Source organism: Fusarium graminearum, chromosome 2 (genome assembly GCF_000240135.3).
Source record: "Fusarium graminearum PH-1 chromosome 2, whole genome shotgun sequence".
Lineage (NCBI taxonomy): Eukaryota > Fungi > Ascomycota > Sordariomycetes > Hypocreales > Nectriaceae > Fusarium > Fusarium graminearum.
This window is the reverse complement of record NC_026475.1, coordinates 7,433,960-7,457,288: the sequence shown is the minus strand read 5'-3', so window position 1 is coordinate 7,457,288 and position 23,329 is coordinate 7,433,960. Positions and strand designations below refer to the sequence as shown.

The following is a 23,329-nucleotide window of genomic DNA, read 5'->3' as shown; positions in this document are numbered from 1 at the left end:
CCTGGATTGCAAAGTTCTTACTATCTTGATGCATGTCTTGCCGCCAACATGACAAACTCGGCGAGGAGCATAAGCATCGAACCAGGATATCGCCCAGGTTTACTGGCCCGATGTCTCGAGATGCACATAACCCACTATCATCCCGTAAACTCATGGGGCCTCGCCTTCGAGACCTCGGTCGCCGCTGCTTGGGCCGACCTTATCCAGAGACTCGAGACCAACCCTCGGAATCAAGTCTTTGCAGCAGTCCAAGAGACAGACGATCCCGCCGCGTTCACGCAGAAGATTGTGGGCACCATCCTGGTTGACGCCGAGAACATGAAACAACCTGGTACGGCACAGATACGTGGCTTCATAGTGGATGAGAGAGCCCGAGGTCTCGGTGTGGGCAAAAAGTTACTGAATGCGGCTATGGAGTTTGTGCAGGAGCAAGGTTTTGATCGGGTTTCACTTTACACGTCGAGGACGCAGGAGACTTCGCTGTTTCTTTACAACAAAGCTGGTTTCCAAATCGTCGAGGACGTGGAGAAGGATCTGTGGGGATGGAAGACGAATGAGTTACAGCTCCAGTGGACGCGTCCGGATTTGTTGGGCAGGACTGTAGAAGGAGATAGTCGTAAAAGAGATAGTAACATAGAGAAGCAAGAGTAAAGACCCAGGTCGGTCTCCTCTTCATTATTGTCATCTTCATAAGCTCTCCATTTTATGCACATATAGCCTTAGATAGTCACTTTGTATTTCATTTCTCCCTAGATCCATCCAGTCTCATACGATCTCTTCAAGCTCTATGGTCTCCGGCTGATACACACCCTGCGGTTTCATGTGATTGAAGAATCGCTGGATTTTCTCCCAAGAGCGAATCGTCCATGACAATGCATACACAGCCAGCGTCAACACAGGTGTCAGTATGAAAAAAGACACTTTGGTAGGTCCCAGCATGGTAGGAATTGCTTTCTCTTGCATGGATAGCATTGTAGCTGCGATTGTAGCGGGGGAGAGAACCTAGAGTTGAAGGTCAGTTCTATAGACGTAGGTATATTGGTTTGATTTACATATAGAAGAAAGTAGCTTATAGTCTGCGCATTCTCGGCTGCTTTAGTTTGAAGTTGAGAAATATGGTTCTGCGCATCAATGCCATATAGACTTAGCTGGACTAAAGCGTTAGCACTGTTCTGTAAAGGGGATTTGGTGTGCTCATACTGCTTCTTTGTGCTCGTCACACAGCGTTCGAATGCCTTCCAACTTTTTTAAGCAATTCTTTGACTCGACGAAGCTCTGTTGGATAGACGTGAGACACCGTTGTGCATATTCTGTTTGGAATTGCCCTTGAAAGGGGTAATTGTCCCAACAGCTGATGGTCAAGTCCAGGCATAGTATTAGGGCTGTGAGAATACGTCTCGTCTGACGGAGCCATTTTAGAGGTTCTTGCCTAGCTCGAGAAGATCTCTCAGGTAGATTTTGGGCTTCGTATGGGAATTGGTCAATCTGAGAATATGGTATATCAGTTAAAGCCAGCCTTTGAGGAGTATGAGATGCCCATACATATTCTTGTACCCTCTCTGTGAACATGCGATTTGTTTCCATCCATTCATTCTTGAAGACCTTTAGTTGACAATCCAGCGAGGTCAGAAAATACTCCCCCGGATCCAGTATCGGGTTTTCGGATTCATGATCAACACAAGGATCTTTCTGTAATTGATCAGGATCGAGCTCGTTTTTACAGTAACTTTCGACAGTTTGCCTCTTCTCTGCGAGCTCATGATACGTATCGACGAAGCAGTATCCTGTCCAGATCTTCGAATTGATAGCAGTAATCAAGACTGAGACTTGTGATTCGCACAGATAGTCGGTTTCTTGGCCCTGCGGTATGGTCTTGTCTTGAAGGAAGCTCATGTCTAAGATGTTTCTCAACTGATTCCTGTCTTTTCGGTGTCGAGGACCAAGCTTTGACTTTCTGGTAAATCTCCAAGAATAGAAAGGCAAACTGAAAGAGTGCGTAGTAGTTGGATATCCAGAAGACTACCATCAGGGTTGGTGAGTTGGGCTTAATCCAGTCATAGGATAAGGTTTCTTACCCGAACAAAGATCCCTAGGTGAGGATGCAGGGTTATGTGTGCGTGGAAAAAGGCGATAAGTGCATCGACATGACTTGGAGGTACTGTGGCCATCAAGGCCGACAATGAGTGGCCATTCAAGTCGGTGATAAAGCTGGCATTCTATCAGTCAAGAGATGCTGGATTCGATCTTTATACTCTCTTACATTAATCTCCGATGGATGCTGGGCTCTTTGATAAAGAACCTCTATCTTCAAGGTCAGTTTCAATGATATTATTATATCTCGATAAAGCCATGGACAGTGTGCTCAAGGTCTTGAGGATAAAAGAGTGGCCGTCAACCATGACCGATACAGCCTCGCAAAAGACCTCTAAACACAAACATAAGGATTGATTTCATCAAATGTTACTGACCTTTCTCTTCAGCTTTTCGAACATCTCATAAACATTGAGAGGCTCGCAAACACCAATCGCCTTCGAGGTTAGGCCCTGACACGTCCTATCGTCGATCAGACAGACCTTTTCTAGTGAGAGCCTTGGACTGTTGGATTGAAGTTCCGAAAGTGTATCTGGATGACAGAAAGAGACGACTGGCTTGGATTTTCCCACAAGCTTAGGGTCGGTATCATCCTTTGTCATGAAGCAATGAGCGATGTTGTCCTCACCGAGGTTTTCTAGATCAACAGATACTTCATTCTCGGTTAAGAGCTGCTGTGGCTCAACCACCGTGATATGTGGCGTAGTATGACGAGAGTTACTGTCAGTCGGCTCAGTATTCAGTTTTTTGTAGTATCGCTTTTTTCCTCTCCTCTTTTTTATTGGATGCCGCCGTCTTCGACTCATTGAACTTGCTTCGTTGTCAACAAGAAGCATGGGCATGTCTTATGGCTTATCTTATGTATGCACACTCTGGCTGTAACTGGGCTTACTTTGATTGGAAAGAAAGTCGCAAAGTACCACCAGTTTATGCGAGTTAATGCTCGAGTTTCCGATGTATCTGTCAGTGAAGGAATAAATGCTTAAACAGTCTCATCCTGTCAATGATTATGTAATTTCGGTTTATGAAAGACTTATTAATCTACTCAGATACAAGAGTGCTCTTGGCCTTAAGTAAAAGCCTCACTCACGATATCTAACCATATTGAGGCCCTCGGGCTCGTGACGTCGTCCTTGCACTTTCAGAGATCTCGGTGAGATCCGTCACCTATTAAAACTCGTAATCCCAGGAAGGCATCTATTGCCTTTAGGACTGAGGCCCAACTAGCGCCTAGCGTTTGATATTTGACGTGGTACACACAAATCCCCCTAACTCTTACTGGTCAACGTGACACCCTCGCGTGTAAAGATCCAATGAGCCTCATTTTTATATTGTCATGGCCGTGACTGCTATGACTTGGGATGGGTATCACTGCCAGTGGACCTGATCCCAATTGGCTATGGCTATCGAATAGAATTGATACTTACTTCGAAGAATTGGTATTTACCAGTTTCTGTCATTTCAACCGTCGTGCTCATTTCTTGGCCGAGTGAGAGGCCAGCTTAGACCACCTGCCCGTTTTGTGAAACCGAAATAGGCAGAGACTTCGAGATGGAGAGATCTGCAATCATAGTAAGCATATTACTTGTCAATTTCCCCTTTCTCGTACACAGTATCCCCAACCCGGTGAGCAGGGTATGGGTAGTTGCAGCCTCCAGAGCGAGCTTCGGGGCGGCAAGACTACAGCCGGCACCAGCGTATCAATTCATCGCCAGTGTTGAGTACGGTTACTCAGAAATCACAAATGGGATCAGTAGACAGAAACAGGGGTTCCCGGGATTGCACCAGTGTAACTACCCCTTCTCACTTTTAATGGCTTGTACAACTTTAATGGCAATATTGCCTTTCGCTTCCCTGCATCAAGAGTCATAATAGAAAGTAGGGCACAAAGGCAACCTTATTCTCGCACAATAGAATAGCAATACCTGCTCAGAAACCCCTTCTTCTTCTTCTAGCACAACCTAGGAAATACCAAAATCCGACATGTCAGTTAGTTTGTCCATACCCCTTCTCACATTAGCTTGTGTCAGGTCAGGAGATCTCTTTCTGGCTACATGCATCGAACATGTTCGTCCATCTTGGGTCACGCCGATGTAACATGTCACTTTCTAACGGTTTTTTTTTGGTTTTTTTTTTTGGCCAGCACGCCCAAGCGCTAATGCCACTGGTACATATATATCCGTAGATTGGTTCAGTGTGGTCCAATATCGGGGCGCATTATACAGTCCGCAGGGATATCAAATGTGACTTTCCGTGTTTTGAAGAATATCTTTGCTACAGTGGAATAAAAGCGTACCGATATCAGCTCTTTCACTTATTATATACATAAAGATAATGCTAAAGCAACTTTTATAAAGATCGGAGAATATTGGCCAGTTATTGAAGTACCTCAAATGCCATTTTTTACCCCTGAGAACTCTAATAGGACACTGTGTCAAACCCTGCACTATCTGCTATTAATCTCATCTAGAAATACGGATACTGTACTTCCCATCTTGTAAATATGCATCATCAGATCACCCACGAGATGCATTTCGGTTCGAACGGAGACGATCTGTCAGCAAGGGGAAGTACCTCACAACGCAGAATCTGGTTGACTAGGAGTTTTTATATATCATTACTAGTTTTCAATGAAAAGGTCATCACGATTGACGACTCTTTCTTGTTGAGACTAATATGGAAGAGTCTTTGTTGATCCAGTATTTGGTCCGGTATCCTAATCTCCCCTGGTGACCTCAACATTCTCACCTAGATACATATACTAAGTCATGACCAGCCCTGTCTAGGTCGTAACAGCCCAAGTGAGTACAAGTCCGGCTTTCTCTAGCTTCCATTCTTGATTGTCCGATGTCGCAATGATCGTGGGCCATGATAAGTAGGCTCCTCCTGGCGAGGAGGAAAGGGACATTATCTTCCCCGCTTCCTCTTCCCAAATCATGATTTGGTCATATCTACACCATGTTTTTACACGCTTGCCTCAGGCAACAATAACAGATCTACCTCACAAGCCAAAGAGTATTGAATTCAGATCAATCGAAAAAGATGACCAGCAAGAGACATTTGACCTCGGATCATCCGACAACGAGGACAAACAGGAGTTCCCAATCTACAACGTACTGGTAGGCCATCAGTTGAGAACTTTTCCAATTGGATCAATCGTTTAACATGAATTCTAGGCTCCCAAAAAGAAGCGGACCGTGTACATATGGGCGTGCTGCTGCTGTCCTACTTCCGGGATGAAAGTTTCGACAGTCGATTGTCCCGGGTGTGGCACGCCTCGATGCCCTTACTGCCGCGTCGAGAAGAAGACGATCCGGGGATAAACGAAAAACCCTGAGGGTACTGAAGGGGCAAAATGTTGCTTATCCAGTTTAGACGAATGTGATTGCTACCACATGTTAATTTTATATGAATTTGATCAAACTCACTTTATATTACGAACTCTCATTGTATCGAATCTCCATTTCTAAACGCTACGTCTTACTACCCAGTATCTGAACTTATATCCCCTCTTGATTGTGCGAATGTGCTGGTGCGATAAGAATTGCCGTTGAAAATACTAAGAGAGACTTTGTACATTCACAGATCGGGGACCTACAATCTGTTGGGAGACGTGCAGTTCTTCACCACTGCGCAACAAACAATACCTGAAGCTGTCTTGTTGGAGGGCTGCCCTTCCGATCGCGGTGCAGAACCTTCCTACTACGGTGTAAGTATCCCATGAACTGCTATGTCACACGCTCTGTAGGTACCCAGACGCTTATCTGCAGGCGTGCCGTGAGCACTTCGTCCAGTTTTTCTTTAACACGATATGCACATGCAGGTAGGTAGTCACTTCCGCTACACATCATAGGTAAATACTTGTCGTGTAATATCCCCCGTCCGATTTTTAACGCACTGTTCCATAGCGGTACTGTATGCGACTTCTATATAGAATAGACTTATCAGGACCTTGTGTATATGAAAACTAAGAAGAATATTGCTTCAGACACTATCCAGGTAGGTTGTCTGCTTGAAGTTGGTGTCTGAGGCTCATCTTGATGCTCAGCGAGATAATTAGAAGAAGGTATGGCTGGTCATATAATGCGTCTCTCACTGGTTTTAACAGTGCTGCTACAGTGAAAGTCCTACTTTTGAGTAACGGGTGACTACTTATGCCGGATGCAATATAATGAGTTGGCAAACAAGGCCGGCGGCAACACTGTGTGATGGCGATGACACCAAGAGAATGCAGCTTTTTCTGAGAATAGAAATCTGAGGAATTCTGAGTACGAGTGTCTGATAATTATCTCATGGCTGCCCAATCACTGCTAAAGTAGTCACACTGGTCATTAAAACAATTGAAGGAACACGTTGTACTACCAGCCATGCGGGTCACTACAAAATAGGGACTTAGAGCAGTATAGACGAAATCATTAGTCCACTCTTTGGCTATATATACACTAAGAGTGATCTAATATTTATATCAACCACTAAATCAGTATCGGTTTTTATGCAACCCACCTGCCAGCTAATGCAAGGCTCCAGGCCGTGACAATCTCTTCCTTTTATACGTAATCTGTACTCAAGTCTATGAATCATACAATTGGATTGGCAGGCCTCAATATCGGCCGAGGAACTTGCCTACCTCCGATTACCCATTTCTAGCAGCAAGCTCGACCAATTTATGTCCTTTTTAGCCAACCTAGAAACAATAATTCCAGCGAAAAAAAAGTACCATCTTGGAAGAGACCTCCAGCTGCAAAGAGAAACTCGGACAAGTATAGCACATTAATTGTATTTTGTATTCAGGTTCTGCCAAACCCACTCCCTAGGTCTATATCTTATTGCATTCTCTATTTATACACCATTCATTCCCGTGCATGTCTCCCTCCTCCGATGATCGGAGACCAAGGAATTAAAGATAAAAACGCCCAACCACATGTAAAAACGAAACTCCAACAATTAAAGCAAGTGTATATCACGCTTACCACGGACGTCCATTGGCAGCGATAAGCTCGTCCTCGGAAGTCTTGAAGCTCTCTGACTCCTTGAGGAATTGCTTGTGGAAGGTCTCGAGCAGGACACCGGGGAACACAGCACCGACAGCCTGGACAAGGCGATCCTCCTTGCCAATCCAGACGTGCTTGATGAACTTGCCATCACAGCCTGAGTTGCTTTCAGGGAAACCGTTGGCCTCTGTACAGGGCAGCGAGAGAATCTCGCTGTCGTAGGCGTAGCGAATGAAAGTGCCGAAACCACCTTGATCGGTGGGTTGCCAACCCTTGCGGTTGCGGAACTCGGTACAACCAGGGAAGCGGCCGCCATCGTTGGCACAATCATCCCACTCCTTGAAAATTTCGTAGGTCTTCTTCTTGTTCTGCATGATCATGAAACCAGTGTTGAGGAACAGGTTGCCCCTTCGGTCGCGGTTGTGCTGGGTGTCGGGGTCGAAAGGCAGAGCCATGGAGTTGTTCTGGGGGGTGATGCTCCAGTAGTTCATGAGCCACTCGAGAGGGAGATCGAGGCGGTTGAAGAGGGCGTCAGAGTCAATGAAGACACAGACGTCATGCTTCTTGAGGACTTGTGCGAGGACAGAGGGCTTCTTCCAGGAATCGCGACGGTCGGGGTAGCTGTTGATCTTGATGTGGTAGTACTGGTATCCGTGGATCTTGGCTATTTAAGAGTCAGCAGGTGTACACAGGATTAAGCGGGAGGTGCCAATTAGCGAGAGACATACCGTAGACCCAGTGGTTCAATGTGCCACCAGACGGGCCGTGGACTTCTCGGCTCTTGTTCCAGGTCATCTCGTTCGACCATAGGTAACCAGGCTTATCGAAACGACGACTTTCAAGATCGACGATGCAAAGCTTCTTGCCTAAAGGCTCGTTCCAGATGGGCTTGTCGGAGGGGAGCTTGGAGGGCCAGTGGCCGTAGGGGTAGTATTCAGGATCGTTGACCTTTACGGCGGGGCGAATCCATTTTTCGGGGGTAAAGGCATCAAGGTTGAATTCGGAGGAAACGGTTTCGGGCAGGGCGGGAGCTTCGGAGAGTTCATCGGGTGTAGCGAAAGACTCTTCCTCGTCGGCGGGAGAAGGAGTAGGAACAGGAGTTGGGGTGTTGGCTGCTTCGGCGGCAGCGAGCTCTTCAGGGTCGCTGGGAGCCTCTTCAGGATCGAAATCGGGCTTCTGGGGAGTGACTTTGTGTTCATGTTCATGCTCGTGGTCGTGGTCGTGCTCGGCCTCAGCGTCGGCCGCGGTGGGAGGGGTCGGTGTTGGTGTTGGCTCAACCTCGACGACTTCGGTGACGGTCTCGACAGCGGGTGCACCGCCAATTCCTTCGTCTACAGCGGGAACGAAAGTCGGGGCCACAGCGGCGGCTTCTTTCTCGGGGATGAAAGGCGCAGGCTCGTCGCTGTTGGGAAGCAAAAGTCAGATTGAGTTTCGGACGGTGCGAAAAAAAGAGGAGGGTGAAAACTTACACTTCGCCGTTGTTATCGTTGCTGCTTTTGTTGCTTGGGATGGCCGTTTCGCTGGGCGTCTTTAGGTGGAAATGCGCCAGACCGAGAAATATGGTGATAAAGACCACAGCGGCCAGGACGACCGCTCGGTTTGACCTTGGGACGGTCATTTTGGCAAAAGAGAAATTGTTAATGCCAGAATACAATAAAAAAAAGAAGGTGTACAGATACAAGAAGGACAGAAAAAAAGGAATGCAAGTCAGAAAGCAAGAGAAGGAAGGATGACGAAGCAGTTCAGCTGAGGACACGACCCCTGACTCTCTTTTTAAAGCAGGGGGTCTATTTTTTGTTCCTTTTTTTTTATTTTTATTTTAGTATGGTATGGATCGTTTATCCATCGCTACTACGCTATCGTTTCCCTCCCTAAAGACAAGCTCCTCCAGAGCTATTTTGGATGGGGACGTGTTGTCTCAGTAGCGCTTCAGGCTGTTAGGATTGCAACGGTTGGCTGATGGTGGGTACACTCTGACGCCTCATTATCCACATTGCAATCAACCTGTGACGACTCGCTACAAGAAAAAAAGGGGACAGGGACGTTGAGGAGGCCACGGTAGTCGAGTTTAGCTTTTGTCTCTGTTGTATAAGATAAAGATAAGGTTAATTGTTGATGTTTCCTGACGATCCAGTCAATTCAATTTGTTAGAACTGATGACTGCTGTAAAGAGCCCTAAGTTCCACGAGTGCGGGGGTGATTGACCCTGAAAGTCAGGGACGCTGCCCTGAATTTGATCATCGCTGATTGACAACGCGGGAAGCTTGTGCCTCACTCCCGTAGTCGATCCCTTTAATGGATCCTTTGCCAAGCAATTTCCTTCCAGATCTCTGCTTTCCATCATCGTTCTAGATTATATCGCTAAAAGATTCGTATTTGTTTCGCTTCATGCTCTATGGAATAGGTAGAGAAGGTTGGCAGCAACTTGATCCATTGCCAACGGGGCCTCATGTCGTCGTACAATGGAGTTAATCCCTCTCTCCCGTCACATTTCAATTGTTCTGTTTTCGTTCTGTACGCCCTGAAACTTTGCCCTTGCAACATAAACTTTGGCTGGTGAAACACAACGGTCAACAACCAGACGGCGCCACTCGGTTAACCAAAACCTCTATTTAATATCCATTGCTTGGAATAGGAGAACTCTTATCATCCGATAAAAGACAAAAGGCCTTGTCGCCTGTCTCCCTACACTGCATGTTCTCGACTCTCAGACTCTTGGATAACTCGGTAAGAAAAAAGGAAAAAGGGAAAAAGAGGGGCATTCAACATTCGCGAGCTTCAGCTGAAGCTAAAAACGCCACTTGAAACGTGTTTTAATTGGGTGGCTTTGGTGCTTCCCCCTTGAAGTGGTGAAGCTTTTTGTCAAGTCAGCGATCCCACAGGGTCGGGCATGTTATTATTTACACCAAAATTCACGATGGCTCCTTTGAACTTGTCTCTGCTATAGAGAGAGAAAGATGCCATAGCTCTCTAGGAACATCAATTGTCAAGACCTCTCAAGTTGCACACGACACTAACCCCTAATCCAACCTACCCCTGCAAGCCTTCATCCCTGCTTGACAATGCAAGAATGCGCGACTCCTAAACCATCCATAGCGTGTCGTTGACACCAATCACGGCAGATGTTTTCTACCGACCAGCAAACTAACGAGATTCTAACCTAGAGTTCTCTCAAACTATCGATTTGTTTCAAACCGCACTATTGGAGCTATCGCCAGCAGTTTTTACATACCTTGGCTCAGGGGCAGGTCAATTTTGACAAAAGGCAAACCTGTGGCTTGAGTTGTTAGCTCCAGGTACTAGCGTCTCTTACTGGGTTAAGCATTGTGGCCTGGTTAAGGGGTCGTGCTGTGGCGTTTTTGACGTGGAAATTTCGCAACTTTACAATGGAATGCCGATCAAAACAACTCGCACGACGACAGATCAGGCGACGTTCGTGTTCGTGAATATATTGCCTTAAACACACGCGCAAGAAAACTGCCTCTCAACTTACCTACGTCTTCAACATTATTTATTCCGTGACTTGCCACGGCAAACCGATCTTTATTCTGGCTACAGGGTAACACATGGTGAAGCAGCTGGCGGAGTAATGCAACTTCCCCAAGTATGTAACAGACGATTGTGTCTTAGGAAAATTTCTAGACGAAAGTAAAGGGCGAAACTCTTCAGTAGAGTTGTTCTGCGTAGAATGTGCGCTACCTGTTGGATATTATGAACTCTCGGAGCGCTGTTGATGGGGGCGCCCCTTGAACGCTGTTCCGCAGACTGGGCTAAACACAGAAAATCTTGAGTCACTCACTGTATGGAAGTGTGAGGGCATCATCACTTTCCGAATGGGTAGACCCTAGTTTACAAATTATTTAGAAACTTGGTCATGTTTCTCGAGTGAATTATCACGTCATATCACAACGAGTAGTCTTCGTCTCAATCATTTTTATCTCCAAGACCCCACCGACAGCCCAACACTAGAGGGTCTCATTTCGCAAGACTGCTTCAGAGGCTTCTAATACGCAGATAGATATACAGACAAATCTTGAAATCACAGCCGACTCTTTAACAAACCGTGTTCCGAATCAGCTATTAAACGGAACGTGCCAAAGTTATTCGCACCTTTGTGAGAGACGCGAACTTTGATCCACCAGCGCGTATAACTCAGACATCTGAATTTTGTAGTCCGAGGAACATTTCTCTATAGGTGTTCCCAATCAGGCAGAAGGACATAGTCCCTATCCGGCTGTTACGCATCAAGACGATAGAGGATGGACTCTACCTATCAAGGATGTTTGAACGAAGTATATGCTGTTGAAGAGCACCTATTAATAAAAAGACCTCTTACTTCGGACGTTTTGATATAAGAAACGGCACACGGTAATGCCGTAGATCGTAAGGAGAGTCGTCTCAATTGTTCGACTCGCGTTTTCTCGCCATGAAAGGGAAAATAGTGCCCAAGTATTAAGAATGAGGAATCCCTGATGTCGTTGTGATCATCATCATACAGTGTTCAAGTATCTTCTGGCTTTGAAGGAAGAGAGAAATGATCGTTTAGAGCTGCTCATACTTTCATACTGTGGCATGACGTGACTTTTAGCATTCAATTGCATCGTTGGCAAGGCCATGTAAAAGTCGAAACAGAGGCATGCTGTTCTCAACAACTGCCATGTTGTCACATATGGCAATACCACTGTCAACTCAAGTGACCCGACTGATGAAGGGCGAAGGTCAGTCAAACGAAATGTCAGAGAACTCCTGGACTTTAATTGCAAAGACTTCAATACTCATGCCAGACAGCCTGCCTACAATGTTTTTGGAAGCGTCTTCTTTCTGTTGTTTTGGTTGTAGCAACAGTATCAATTCACACAAGGCCTGCGGTATACTGCCAAGAAATGCCATTGTCAACAGCAGGCCATTCTAACTCGACATGAGACAGCCGGTCTCCACTACAAGCTACCAAGAGCCGATGTGTACATGACTGTCGGTCAAGGGTTTGAGCAACACCATGTTCCTGGCACCGATAGGATCCAAGGTTGCATGATCTTCATCGACTCGTCTGATGTCGTGTCTCCTGCAGCCAGGTCGCCAAGTCACTCCACGATCTGTTGGTCCCTGGAACAGCATGCCGAAAAGCCAGCTAGGTCAGCTAGGAATTGACATCACGGCTGAAGCAGGCTACTTCGTATGAATGGGGAGAAGACCTCGCTGTCGAGCCATACCTGTCCGACGTTCAAGTGCCCTTGATACTCATACCAAGAATGACACAAATGGAATACCTACCGAATGCGATATTTCTTTACATGTCGTGACGACTCGGAACAATGACATGTGACTCGGCGAATCGGCACAGGCTTCATATGGGCAACTCGTGAAAAAGAGAATGATTGACAATTTCGGAGCTGATCCGTCCACTGCGTGGAGCTGCAAGGCGCTCAATCACGAGATGTGCCAGGCCATGCCATGCCATGCCATGTATCTGCCCGACTACTACCCCAGCCCACCGGAGCTACCCCAGATTCGAACATTTTGCGGGGATAATGAGGATATGGGACCTTTTTATGATGCTACTTTCGATGAAAAGAAACAAGTCATTCGAGGTGCTTAAGTGGAGAGACTTGGGGTTACCCTGGTGGAGGAGAAGGGCTGGCCTTCCTCTTCTCATCCATCACACAAATAGCGTTTCTTTTGTCACAACACTAAGGGGAATAACTCTTCGCGTAGATACTATTTAAATGTGATCTAATTATTGCATCTGCACCATTATAGATGTGAAAGTCACCTTTTATCGATCAAATTCATCACGTCATGCAGATTCGGCCAACTTTTAGCCCTGAACCATGACGAGGTTGCATCGGCAAACCTCATCTCAGCGACTCAAAGTGGAATGTGGTAAAGGCCCTTTTCTCGTCTTTGATCGCATTGCCAGGTTGTGATGATCCCAATTCCCCTTTAAACGGCCCGTTTAATGAAGCTAATGCACTCCATACTCTGAGAACCCGGGCCATCGGGTTTCATCGTCCCAAGATCAGGTGGTCTAAATCCCAAGAATGAAGCCAGACAGCCGATGTTATTCCGATCAAGAGCAACGATCCCCCGCATCTTAGTGGTGTATTTATTTTCCCATGGGGTTTCGCCTCCCATTTTGGCTGTGACTTGGGTCTAGAAAGCGGCAGTTAATCTCGGCAACTGAAGCACGATTCGGAAACAGAGACCAATTAGGCAATTTGAGGACCGATGTTGTGTCATGAAAGCATTGACTCTGGGGCGAAATAATGCTGTCTATACCAGAAACAACGACAAGCAAAAAAACAACTCTGCATGACGTTGACTATTTTCTCCGCTCAATGTCACTCAAGTCGGGGTATCCGTACTAGCTTTAGAATCCCCCAGACCATTGCGGATTCTATATACGGGGCTATAGAGTAAAAACAGCTTAAATGATCATGATCCGCACCCATATCGTGGCTTGAGAGCAGTTGAGAAACAAGTCGCGTGTTCTACCATCTCTTCATGATGCCTTCTCTTCTAAGCCTCGTCACTGCGGCCGCTCTCCTGGTCGAAGGTGTTGTTTCGCAACAAACACCTACCGTCAAAGTCAAGAACGGTACCCTCGAAGGAAGATATCTGCCTGGGTACAACCAGGATCTATTCTTGGGCATTCCTTTCGCTCAGCCTCCTGTTGGCCAACTTCGTTTCCAGAACCCCCAGAGTCTGAACGAGACATTTGACACTCTCAAGGTCAAGAAGTATGGTGACTCTTGTGTTGGTTATGGAGTGAGTAACCGCCTTTGGGTTCTAATAAAGAACTGCATACTAACTTTGACCAGAACTCTGCCGACCAGGGCCCTGCTACCTTCAGCGAGAACTGTCTCACCTTGAATGTTGTCCGACCTGCAGGCACCAGCAAGAATGCGAAGCTTCCTGTTGGTCTCTTCATCCACGGTGGAGGCTGGACCATGGACTTCGCTGCCAACGGTGCCTACAACATGACCTTTATGGTCGAAGAAGCCGCCAAGGCTGGCAAGCCTTTCGTTGCTGTCTCCATAGCTTGTGAGTCCATTTTAGTACCGCAATCCTGCTCACCACTGACATCAGATAGACCGACTTGCTTTCTGGGGTTTCATGGCTAGCAAGGACATCATGGACGCCGGAGTTGCCAATCTCGGCTTGAAGGATCAGCGTCTTGCCATGCATTGGGTCAAGGAGAACATTGGCGCTTTCGGTGGTGATGCCTCAAAGGTCACCATCTTTGGTGAGAGTGCTGGTGGTGGTAACGTTGGCTACCACGCTACTGCGTACGGAGGCAGAGATGACAAGCTTTTCCGAGGTATCATCGCCGAGTCTGGTGCTGATGGAACTGATATGAAGAACCTAACGGAGCCTGACCGACGCTACAACATCATTGCTGAAGCTGCTGGCTGTGGCGATTCTTCTGACAAGCTCGCTTGTCTCCGTAAGGTCCCTTTCAAGAAGCTCAACGCTACTAGCACCAAGGTTCCCGGAAACTTCTACCCTGTTGTTGATTATGACTTCATCCCTGACTACCCCTCTATTCTTCTCGAGAACGGCAAGTTCGTCAAGGTTCCTCTAATGGCTGGTACAAATGCCGACGAAGGCAGTTTCTTTGCTCTTCCTGGTGTCGACACTGATGAGCAGGTTGCCGCTGCTATCATGGCCGGCGGCGTTGATGCCAACACTACCGAGACCCTGATGGCTCTGTACCCCAACATTGACGCCCTCGGTATTCCTTCTGGTTACCGCCGAAAGGCTGGTGATCCTGTCAAGGCTCAGTTCAAGCGTATGGCAGCTTTCCAGGGTGACAACCTCTTTGTTAGCTGGAGACGCAGACGGTCCGATGCTTGGTCCAAGTACGGTGTGCCTGTTTACACTTACCTGTTCGAGTCTCCCAACAAAAACATGCGTAAGCCTTTCCTATCAAGTTTTTGTTGGCAAGATGTACTAACTGTAGTGAAGCTGCATACATCGGAACTCCTCACTTCGTCGAAGTCGCCTACGTCTTCTTCAACAAGTTCGGTATGGGCTATGGAAAGAACCAAGGCCCATTGTACAATGCTTCCAAAGAGGTTCTTGACCTTGCTCAACTTGTTAGCCGAATGTGGATCAGCTTCATCACTGAAGGAAACCCCAACGAGCACGGTCGTAAGTTATTCGAATGAACATGACTGTATGGTAATGATGCTAAAACTCTGATAGTTCCCGGATGGCCCAAGTGGCCTGTGAACAAGAATGGTGGTGGTTATGGAGAGAACTTCTACTTCAACCCCAACGGATCCAGCGTTCAGCCTGACACCTTCCGATTGGCTGGTACTGCCTACATGAACTCTCTTGCTAGCGAACAGTTTGGAAGGTAAAGAAGTTTTGTGAAAATGACTTATGCTTGCTATGTTGGATAAGATGTTCAAATCCAAACTAGCAAAAATTCTACTTGTAGATACTTGAACCATTAGTATACTAGCCTGACGAAATACATACATGAACGAAGATGATTCCAAAGGCAACTCTGAGCTATTCACACCGACAAAGTTCAATATTGCGAGATATGGTCTGACTTTTGCAGGAAAATTTAACTTTCAATAGACGACTCGTCACCAAGCCACGATCAGGCAGAAACAGCAGGGTCCCTGCCAAGCTCAAGCCAGAGGTTCGTTAGATACTGGCGGCTAGGACGGCCCGCGGCTACTAAGGACTCGGGATGGCGTTTACGCTTTGACAGACCGACAAGGGACTCCAGGGTCTCGGCCCTAGTACCGAGGGTAAATCATACGATGAGTTTTGCAACAAGTTGATCAATCACGTGTGTCTGATCCCTGAGGTCAAACTCTATCAAGCGAGTCCTTGTTATTATGATCCTTGAGAGGTGTTGGTGATTCACGGGGGCTTTGATGAAGGATTCCCATATCCCAATGACTTTGCGGTGAGAGAGAATCTGGCGCCAAAGAATGATAGGAGATAAAACGAGCGAGTTAGTTCAAGTCGTTTGTTTTTTAAATTTACAGAATTGGGCACAGGATGAAGATGAATTCTAGGCTACTTGTGGAAATCTTTGACGCTAATGATCCGATTCAACAAATAAGCCTCACCACAACGTTACGCTATTTAGTACCAGAACTCAATTGGTATCGCAAGATGAGAAGACCCTTCGAAACTAGATCGACACCAACCCTATACCGTCGTGACATGCCGTTGCATCCCGGAAAGAACGCAAACACCGATTGGAAGAGCCCTGAAGTATGTTCAGTGGCCAAGAGGAACGCTTTTACGAACGATCGACAAATGTAACCTCACGGTTGTGAAGGACGATGGCATGGCATGAGCACATATCACGGCACGAACGAATACATAGTGAAGGATTAGATGCAGATGACCAAAATAGATGGCCAAGAGTAAAGATCATCGCACGGTCCACGGTGAAGAAAATAAGGCTGCTCAAGATCGACAGCTGTCAACCAATGCTATACCTTGGCAACACGGGACGAGCCAACCGAAGAAACGAAGTAGCATTGGCATATTGAAAAAACCAATGGCATCCAGCAGCCAAAGATATAAACTTCAGTGTCAAACCAACATGCATCATGCATATAATTATCTTCCTCCCAACCGGCCTTACGTGAGAGTTTAGATGGAGTGCAGATCAACTTACTTGGACGTCCACTCAGGCTTCCTCTTCTCCAGGAAGGCTCGGACACCCTCTTCTTTATCCTTGGTCCCAAAAGCAAAGTAATACAAACTCCTCTCGAACTCGTGATCAACCCCCAAATCATCCGCTACAACAAATGATCAGTAAACATGATATGCTCGTCTACTTATAAAGACAAGTCATGAGACACTTACATTTGCAGATTGCTTCCTTAGCCAAGCCCAAGGCCGTGGGGCTTAGCGCCGCAAGCGTCGATGCCGTGTCTTTCACCACGTTGTCCAAGACGCTGCCGCTTTCATAGAGCTGCGCAACTAGTCCTGCAGACTGAGCCTCTTCTGCTTGTATGGGACGTCCAAGAAGGATCATCTGCATGGCCTATCACTCACACGCGTCAAAAAATGCCAACTCATCAAAACTAAGTTGTACAGGGGAAGATGTAGGAAGATAGACAAAAAAAGATTGGATATCATAGCACACACCTTGAACTTTCCTACGGCGTTGGTAAGCCGCTGTGTACCGCCAGCACCAGGGATAAGACCAATTGAGACCTCTGGGAGACCAAATCGACTGTCATGCGCTGCAAAAATCAGGTCGCACTAAAAGCGTTTGTTTATCAGCTTCGGGTTCCGGAGCGAGGGACAGGAAAAGCTTTACCATGAGAGCAAGCTCGAAGCCCCCACCGAGCTGTCAATGACACAAACGATTAGCATTTTTGTTGTACTACTCTTTACTCCAGAGTTCCTGACTTCTGTGGGTTAGACTAAAGTTAGTGGAACTGTCAACTCACCGCCATTCCCTCAACAGCCGCTATCAAAGGCTTGCGCACGGCTTGCATCCCCGTACAAAGATCCGACAAGTAGCGGCAGTCCCGCGCGCCTTCCGCATCGAGGCGTGAGATCTCCCCGATATCAGCTCCGGCTGTTGGTTTAGGTGGTCTAGTCAGCTGGCCTGGTCAAGTGCCGGGGTTGTTGGATGTACCCCTGTTCGTAGGAATGGGTAATGATAAGTGGAGTGAGTTCATACCGCAAAAGAAAGTCGAGCTGCCAGTGATGACAATGACTCGCACGCCATCGTCTTGGGATGCTGTCTTGAGCTGTTCCAGAAAGACGGTTATGAGTTCCTGCGAGAGGGCGTTTCGCTTGGAGGGTCTGTTTAACGCGAGGACGCGTACGCCGTCTGCGGGAGTGGAAGGGAGGATGAGTTGCTGGTCCATTGTCTGTTGACTTGTGTGTACAGAGTAAACAGAAAGAATGCTGCAATTGGCAAGATTGACTCAGTTGATGATGACTTGATGTCTTGTCTACGGATCACGGTGGGTGAAATACAGGACAAGTAACAGCAGGTACTTGACCTCTCGGGTAAGCACGTCAAAGAACGCGTGAACTTTAGTCGCGTCGATCAGTCAATCGAAAGTGGATAGTGTCTTTGATTCAACTGAGACACGGCTTGTGTTTGTCTTACTTTACAGTACGTACATGCAGGTTCCCTCCCAACATGCATTCAGGTGAAGACTTTCCTTTGGAATTTCTGATTACTATGTATTACAAACAAAACTAATGAATAATTTTTTTCTCCGGTGCGGCATTTCGAAAGATGGTGGCTGGGGATCTTTTTCTATGTTTGGAAGGTTTGGCTGTACATCGCTGAGCTTGAGTCTGTGTTGTCGATCTTTCTGTCCGTCAATTCCGCTGGCTTGGTCCAAGTGTCGAGCCGTTCGCGTGGTTAGTCTATCATAGTCTGATAAAAAAGCGATGATCTTTGTTGAGGCTAGATAGATTCATAGATTCGGTCTGCCACTTGTGGAGATCCGAAAGAACCTAGGAGAAGCCGAGGTACTTGCCTGTGAATGGCAACTCTAGATATATGACGGATATGTAACATGGCATCAGAGGTATCAGTTATGAACACATTGTCTCATCCCATCTTCAGTAGGTTGTCACTGAACTCGTCATCATACATGTAAGATTTCAACAGATGCTGGACTCAGATCCTGCAGCTCCTGCTCCTGCATGCTGGCCAGGTCGTGGCAACCCTGGCAGTAACCGCATCCGCGGAACCGAGTTGAACCAGGCCATCTCCCGCAGATCCCTCGCTAGATGCGGGTCTAATCAGGACTAACTACCAAACTGACAGGGGTCAGATCCACAGTCTATACCAAAACTTATTCTCCTAGATCCGACGGTGAGAGAAAATATTCAATAATTCTACCAACTGTATTTTCGCAAGCAAACACGTCCGCACCCATTCAGGTCATCGTCCCGTCCCGTATCATCATGTGCTGTACATAATCCTTGCAAAATTCAAAGCGGTTTCCCGTTCCCAAACTGGTCATGGCTTTAGCCGGAGGTCTTTCCATTACCCCAATTGATAAGCCAGTTCCAAGGAAACCAGACAGCAGGACTATGCGGAGCCATATCTGGACACGCTGGACACAGGAAGAGGAAAAAAAGACGCACCTCGGAGGAGGGCGCGGCCTGGGTGAAGACCGCCCCCCCCCAAAAGTGCAACTCTTATTACGCACCTGACTGGCCGGGTTGCCTGGACATTTCACTATTGGCAACTTGTTGGGTACAGTAGCTTGAATAATCCTGCCAAGCAATGACGAGGAAGGCTGGGTTAGGCTATGGAGAGCAAGATGACAGGGGAACAGACAAGGAAAAGAGAGAGGTTGCAGAAAGCGGAGACGGGAAAAGCATTTGTTTATTTAAGAACACACTTGCTTGTTTGGTGGAGAGACTTCCTTCTTTATGCACTCCTTTAATTTCAAATCATCAAAGCACCTCCCTCCCAAGCATACTTCCCTTTTACCATAGCCATCCAAGTATTTTGAGTTTCTGCTTGAAACCTCTTGTACGACGATCGTCATTTCCATCCCCTTTTATACACGCCTAGCTTGCCTGGCATGGCTTCTCCCGTGCTTGCAGTACCTCAGGGGACTGCCGTGCCCGTGTCTTTTACACAAGGTACATGCAGTCAGCCTAGTTTCTCGACTATCACAGAAGCTTTCTTTCATTATGCCGCCACACAGCCTTCGGTTACGGCGGCACGAGATCTGTCTGCCGAGCCGCCCGTTGAGATAAGCTATGGTGAGCTTGCCCAACAAAGCATCATCTTGGCTCGGCGGTTGCAAAGTCTTGGTGTTTTGCCAGGGGACCGTGTGCCTCTTGTCGTCAAGCGTGGTGTTGGTATGCTTGTTGGTATCTTCTCTATCCTGTCGTGCGGTGCTCAATATGTTCCTCTCGATGGAGGCGTCGTTGCAGATGAGACTCTACGCTTTGTGTTAAAACAGACTGGTGGTAAAGTTGTCTTGACTTCAAAGTCCACAGCTCATCGCCTGTCAAACACGGGAGTCTCACATGTTGTCACTATTGAAGAGTCACATGAGCTCGACGATAACACAGACTTCACTCCCTTCAGTCAACCAGAGGCTGGATGCTACGTGATATATACTTCAGGTAAAACAACCCATGCTTGATATAACTCGTGTAAGGCTAACTAGTCAGGAACAACTGGTACACCAAAAGGAGTAGATGTCAGCCACCGGAACGTCACGAACTTATTATGTCAAGCACCTGGAAACTTGGGCATCGGACCAGGAACATGTGTCGGTCAAGTGTTGAATGTCAGCTTTGACATGGGTAAGTCATCAGATGTTCCTTCTTCAACAAAGGGTCATAGCTAACATGTGCAGCTGCTTGGGAAACACTCGGTTGTCTATCCAATGGAGGTACCTTGATACTTCGCGGATCAAACTGGTCAAAAGCTCTAAAAGAGGTAAGAGTTCTGGTTCGTATTATGAGTCCAACACTAATACGTTTTCAAGTTGGATGTTCTCATCTGCACACCAAGCATCCTGTCAAAACAAAAGCCCGAAGACTATCCAAAACTCAAAACTGTTGCTACAGCAGGTGAGCCAAGCTGTCAACAGTAAGTCACATCTAGCTTTACGAGAACAAACCTTTGACTAACACCGAATAGACTTGCAGACATGTGGGCTTCTCATGTATCGTACTTCAACTGCTATGGTCCTACAGAAACCACCATCGTCAACACTACTCACCTCCACAAGACAGGCCAACCTCTATCCATCGGTAAACCTACACCAGGAAACACCGTCTACATCTTGGATGAGTTTCTGAAGCCTGTTCCTGTAGGAGAGGTTGGCAATGTCTGGGCTGGTGGCGCGGGAGTGGCGCGAGGCTATGTCGACTTGCCCGATAAGACAGCTGAGAGGTTCCGACCTGACCCATTTGCCAACGACGGGTAAGTGCATATCGTTCCGACCTTTTTACGACGCAATAATAACTATTTATAGATCAAACATGTACAACACCGGAGATCTTTGTCAGTGGAACTCGGATGGCACTCTTCACATTCTCGGCCGCATTGACGACCAAGTCAAAATCAAAGGCTTCCGTGTTGAGCTTGACGGCGTTGTCGCATGCATCAAGTCCTGTCCCTCAGTTCAATCAGCAACCGCTCTTTTGATCAACGAGGAGATCCATGCCTTTATCACTCCCAGCCATTGTCCTGTTCCGGTCATCGAGGCACACCTCAAGAGTCTCCAGCCTTACTACGCTATGCCGACACATTACCATCAACTGGAGACCTTGCCCATGACCGCAAACGGTAAAGTCGACAAGCATGCTCTCAAGATGTCTGTGTCAATGGCTGTTAGCACCGAGGTTCGCACTCCCTTACCTGCTGTGCTGGCACACGCTCGTATGGATTCGAACGCCTCAAGTGCTACGCAATTCAGTTCTTTCTCAGATGCTTCTGATACAACCCTTATCCCCGAGCATCAGTATGATCTTGAGAAGGCCCTTCCCGAGAAAGATCTACCCAAACACGCCCGAGGAGTACGCCACAGACTTCTTATCGTGTACCGCCGCTTATTCTCACTTGTTGGCTTGTTCAACATCGGTGCTGCTGTCGCTCTTCTACTGACCAGCATTAACAGAGAATGGATGGGCATCATCACAGCCATCAACTTGGCCACTGCCGTTCTTGTACGCCAAGAATTCGTCATCAACGCTCTCTACACTATCACGTGTAGCGTGCCCAAGTCTTGGCCTCTTGCTATCAGATCTCGTTGCGCAAAAATCTACCATCTTGGCGGTGTTCACTCTGGCGCAGCTGCGAGTGCAGGAGCATGGCTATTAGCGACCAACATCGCAGACATTGCCTGTGCGTTTGGAAACTGCCCCGACTGGGGTAATCTTTCCATCGCATCGCAAGTCATTTCGTGGATTCTCTCAGTCATGTTCGTTGGCATGATTGGTATGGCTTGGCCATCTGTCCGAAAGCGATATCATGACCAGTTTGAGAGAACACACCGATTCGCTGGCTGGACTATGCTTGCTCTCTTCTGGGTTCAAGTCGTCCTCTCAGCCAACGACAGCACACCGGCTGGCACAACTCTTGGGGAGTCTTGTGTCAAGTCACCTGCCTTTTGGCTCTTGGCTGTAGCCACAATGAGCGTTGCATCTTCGTGGTGCTTCCTTCGCAAAGTCCCCGTGGAAGCTGAAAAGCTCTCGGACCACGCTATTAGACTTCACTTTGACTACACTGTCCCTGTCAACGGGTCTTTCACCCGTCTTTCACGCCAACCTCTCAAGGAGTGGCACTCTTTCGCCACCATTCCTGCCCCAGAGCCCGTCAACGGCAGATCAAAGGGCTACTCTCTCGTTGTTTCAAACGCTGGTGACTGGACGAAAGCCACCATCCAAGAAGGCCCCTCGTACATCTGGACACGTGGCGTTCCTACATGCGGTGTCATGCGTATAGCAACGTTGTTCAACCGCGTCGTCCTCATCGCGACTGGTTCAGGAATCGGCCCCGTCTTGGGCCACATCCAAAACCCTTCCTGCCCAACGCAACTTATCTGGTCAACTAAGAACCCAGAAGAGACGTTCGGCGAGGAAATCTGCCAGACCATCAGTAAGAACATCCCCGGGGCGGTCATCCACGATACTAAGAAGCTCGGGAGACCTGACTTGGTGAAGATGGGCTACAACTTGGTAAAGTCCTTCAAAGCTGAGGCTGTGATCATTATCGCCAATGAGAAGATTACCAAGAAAATTGTTTACGGGCTGGAGACGCGAGGCGTTCCAGCTTACGGAGCTATCTGGGATAGCTAGAGGAATGTTTGTTTACTGTTTACGATTCATGTTCATGTTAATGCCTGGAACGACGTTTAAAATTTGTTATGGCTTTGATACCTCTTACGATACTGAAAGCATAGTTACGATGTATAGATGAATGAATACCATGTCTTGTCGATCTGAAACAATCGTCATAAACAATCATAGATTGGAATGTAAATCTCTCTTGGCACGGTAGTGTCTGACAGCTAAGACAGAGTTTGAAGCAATTTGACTTTAAGGAATGATCTACGCGCCCGTTGAACTTCGATTGAGTTCGCACCAGTGATCGACGGGGCTGAACTTAATGTTGGATCTTGCTGGCGTGGTTTTAGCAAAAACAAGGCATGCAAATTGGCTCGTGTTCTGTAGATCGTAATCTAGATGGGATTCTCAATTCCGGATTTTGGGGGATGAACAGACGATTTTGTACTCGCTCGTATATTTTACACTAA

General features: G+C 47.3%; 8 protein-coding genes across 8 annotated transcripts; 4 read left to right on the top strand and 4 right to left on the bottom strand.

Annotated features, from left to right (window-relative positions):
- Positions 1–48: 48 nt before the first annotated feature.
- FGSG_03239 (uncharacterized protein) lies at positions 49–651 on the top strand (the record flags this gene model as incomplete). The annotated part of the gene is made up of 1 exon (XM_011324211.1): positions 49–651. One exon carries the CDS (start codon positions 49–51, stop codon positions 649–651), a length of 603 nt encoding a protein of 200 aa, XP_011322513.1.
- Positions 652–1,194: 543 nt separating this feature from the next.
- On the bottom strand, positions 1,195–1,893 carry FGSG_12478 (uncharacterized protein; the record flags this gene model as incomplete). The annotated part of the gene is made up of 1 exon (XM_011324210.1): positions 1,195–1,893. One exon carries the CDS (start codon positions 1,891–1,893, stop codon positions 1,195–1,197), a length of 699 nt encoding a protein of 232 aa, XP_011322512.1.
- A 469-nt stretch (positions 1,894–2,362) lies between these two features.
- On the bottom strand, positions 2,363–2,933 carry FGSG_12477 (uncharacterized protein; the record flags this gene model as incomplete). The annotated part of the gene is made up of 2 exons (XM_011324209.1): positions 2,363–2,425; positions 2,469–2,933. The coding sequence occupies 2 exons, from the start codon at positions 2,931–2,933 to the stop codon at positions 2,363–2,365; spliced, it is 528 nt and encodes a 175-aa protein (XP_011322511.1).
- A 2,031-nt stretch (positions 2,934–4,964) lies between these two features.
- Positions 4,965–5,527, top strand: FGSG_03241 (uncharacterized protein). The gene is made up of 2 exons (XM_011324208.1): positions 4,965–5,210; positions 5,268–5,527. The coding sequence occupies exons 1-2, from the start codon at positions 5,028–5,030 to the stop codon at positions 5,412–5,414; spliced, it is 330 nt and encodes a 109-aa protein (XP_011322510.1). The 5' UTR covers positions 4,965–5,027; the 3' UTR covers positions 5,415–5,527.
- A 1,530-nt stretch (positions 5,528–7,057) lies between these two features.
- On the bottom strand, positions 7,058–8,700 carry FGSG_03242 (uncharacterized protein; the record flags this gene model as incomplete). Its single annotated transcript, XM_011324207.1, has 3 exons — positions 7,058–7,746; positions 7,811–8,484; positions 8,552–8,700. 3 exons carry the CDS (start codon positions 8,698–8,700, stop codon positions 7,058–7,060), a joined length of 1,512 nt encoding a protein of 503 aa, XP_011322509.1.
- A 4,883-nt stretch (positions 8,701–13,583) lies between these two features.
- FGSG_03243 (uncharacterized protein) lies at positions 13,584–15,445 on the top strand (the record flags this gene model as incomplete). The annotated part of the gene is made up of 5 exons (XM_011324206.1): positions 13,584–13,847; positions 13,901–14,123; positions 14,173–14,994; positions 15,048–15,233; positions 15,288–15,445. 5 exons carry the CDS (start codon positions 13,584–13,586, stop codon positions 15,443–15,445), a joined length of 1,653 nt encoding a protein of 550 aa, XP_011322508.1.
- A 1,179-nt stretch (positions 15,446–16,624) lies between these two features.
- Positions 16,625–17,985, bottom strand: FGSG_03244 (uncharacterized protein). Its single transcript, XM_011324205.1, has 6 exons — positions 17,755–17,985; positions 17,519–17,649; positions 17,386–17,415; positions 17,211–17,327; positions 16,926–17,106; positions 16,625–16,858 (listed from the first exon to the last, which is right to left on the bottom strand). The coding sequence occupies exons 1-6, from the start codon at positions 17,942–17,944 to the stop codon at positions 16,731–16,733; spliced, it is 777 nt and encodes a 258-aa protein (XP_011322507.1). The 5' UTR covers positions 17,945–17,985; the 3' UTR covers positions 16,625–16,730.
- A 1,648-nt stretch (positions 17,986–19,633) lies between these two features.
- FGSG_03245 (uncharacterized protein) lies at positions 19,634–22,871 on the top strand (the record flags this gene model as incomplete). The annotated part of the gene is made up of 6 exons (XM_011324204.1): positions 19,634–20,186; positions 20,256–20,369; positions 20,423–20,505; positions 20,555–20,658; positions 20,710–20,994; positions 21,047–22,871. 6 exons carry the CDS (start codon positions 19,634–19,636, stop codon positions 22,869–22,871), a joined length of 2,964 nt encoding a protein of 987 aa, XP_011322506.1.
- Between the last annotated feature and the right edge of the window lie 458 nt (positions 22,872–23,329).

Bases quoted from the DNA above. Each gene is read 5' to 3' on its own strand.
- FGSG_03241 (XM_011324208.1), top strand. From the start codon at position 5,028: ATGATTTGGTCATATCTACACCATGTTTTTACACGCTTGCCTCAGGCA. The intron at 5,211-5,267 runs GTAGGCCATCAG...CATGAATTCTAG, and splicing joins TCCCAATCTACAACGTACTG to GCTCCCAAAAAGAAGCGGAC.
- FGSG_03244 (XM_011324205.1), bottom strand. From the start codon at position 17,944: ATGGACCAGCAACTCATCCTCCCTTCCACTCCCGCAGACGGCGTACGC. The intron at 17,328-17,385 runs GTAAAGCTTTTC...AAACGCTTTTAG, and splicing joins GCTTCGAGCTTGCTCTCATG to TGCGACCTGATTTTTGCAGC. The intron at 16,859-16,925 runs GTAAGTGTCTCA...CATTTGTTGTAG, and splicing joins TAAGGAAGCAATCTGCAAAT to CGGATGATTTGGGGGTTGAT.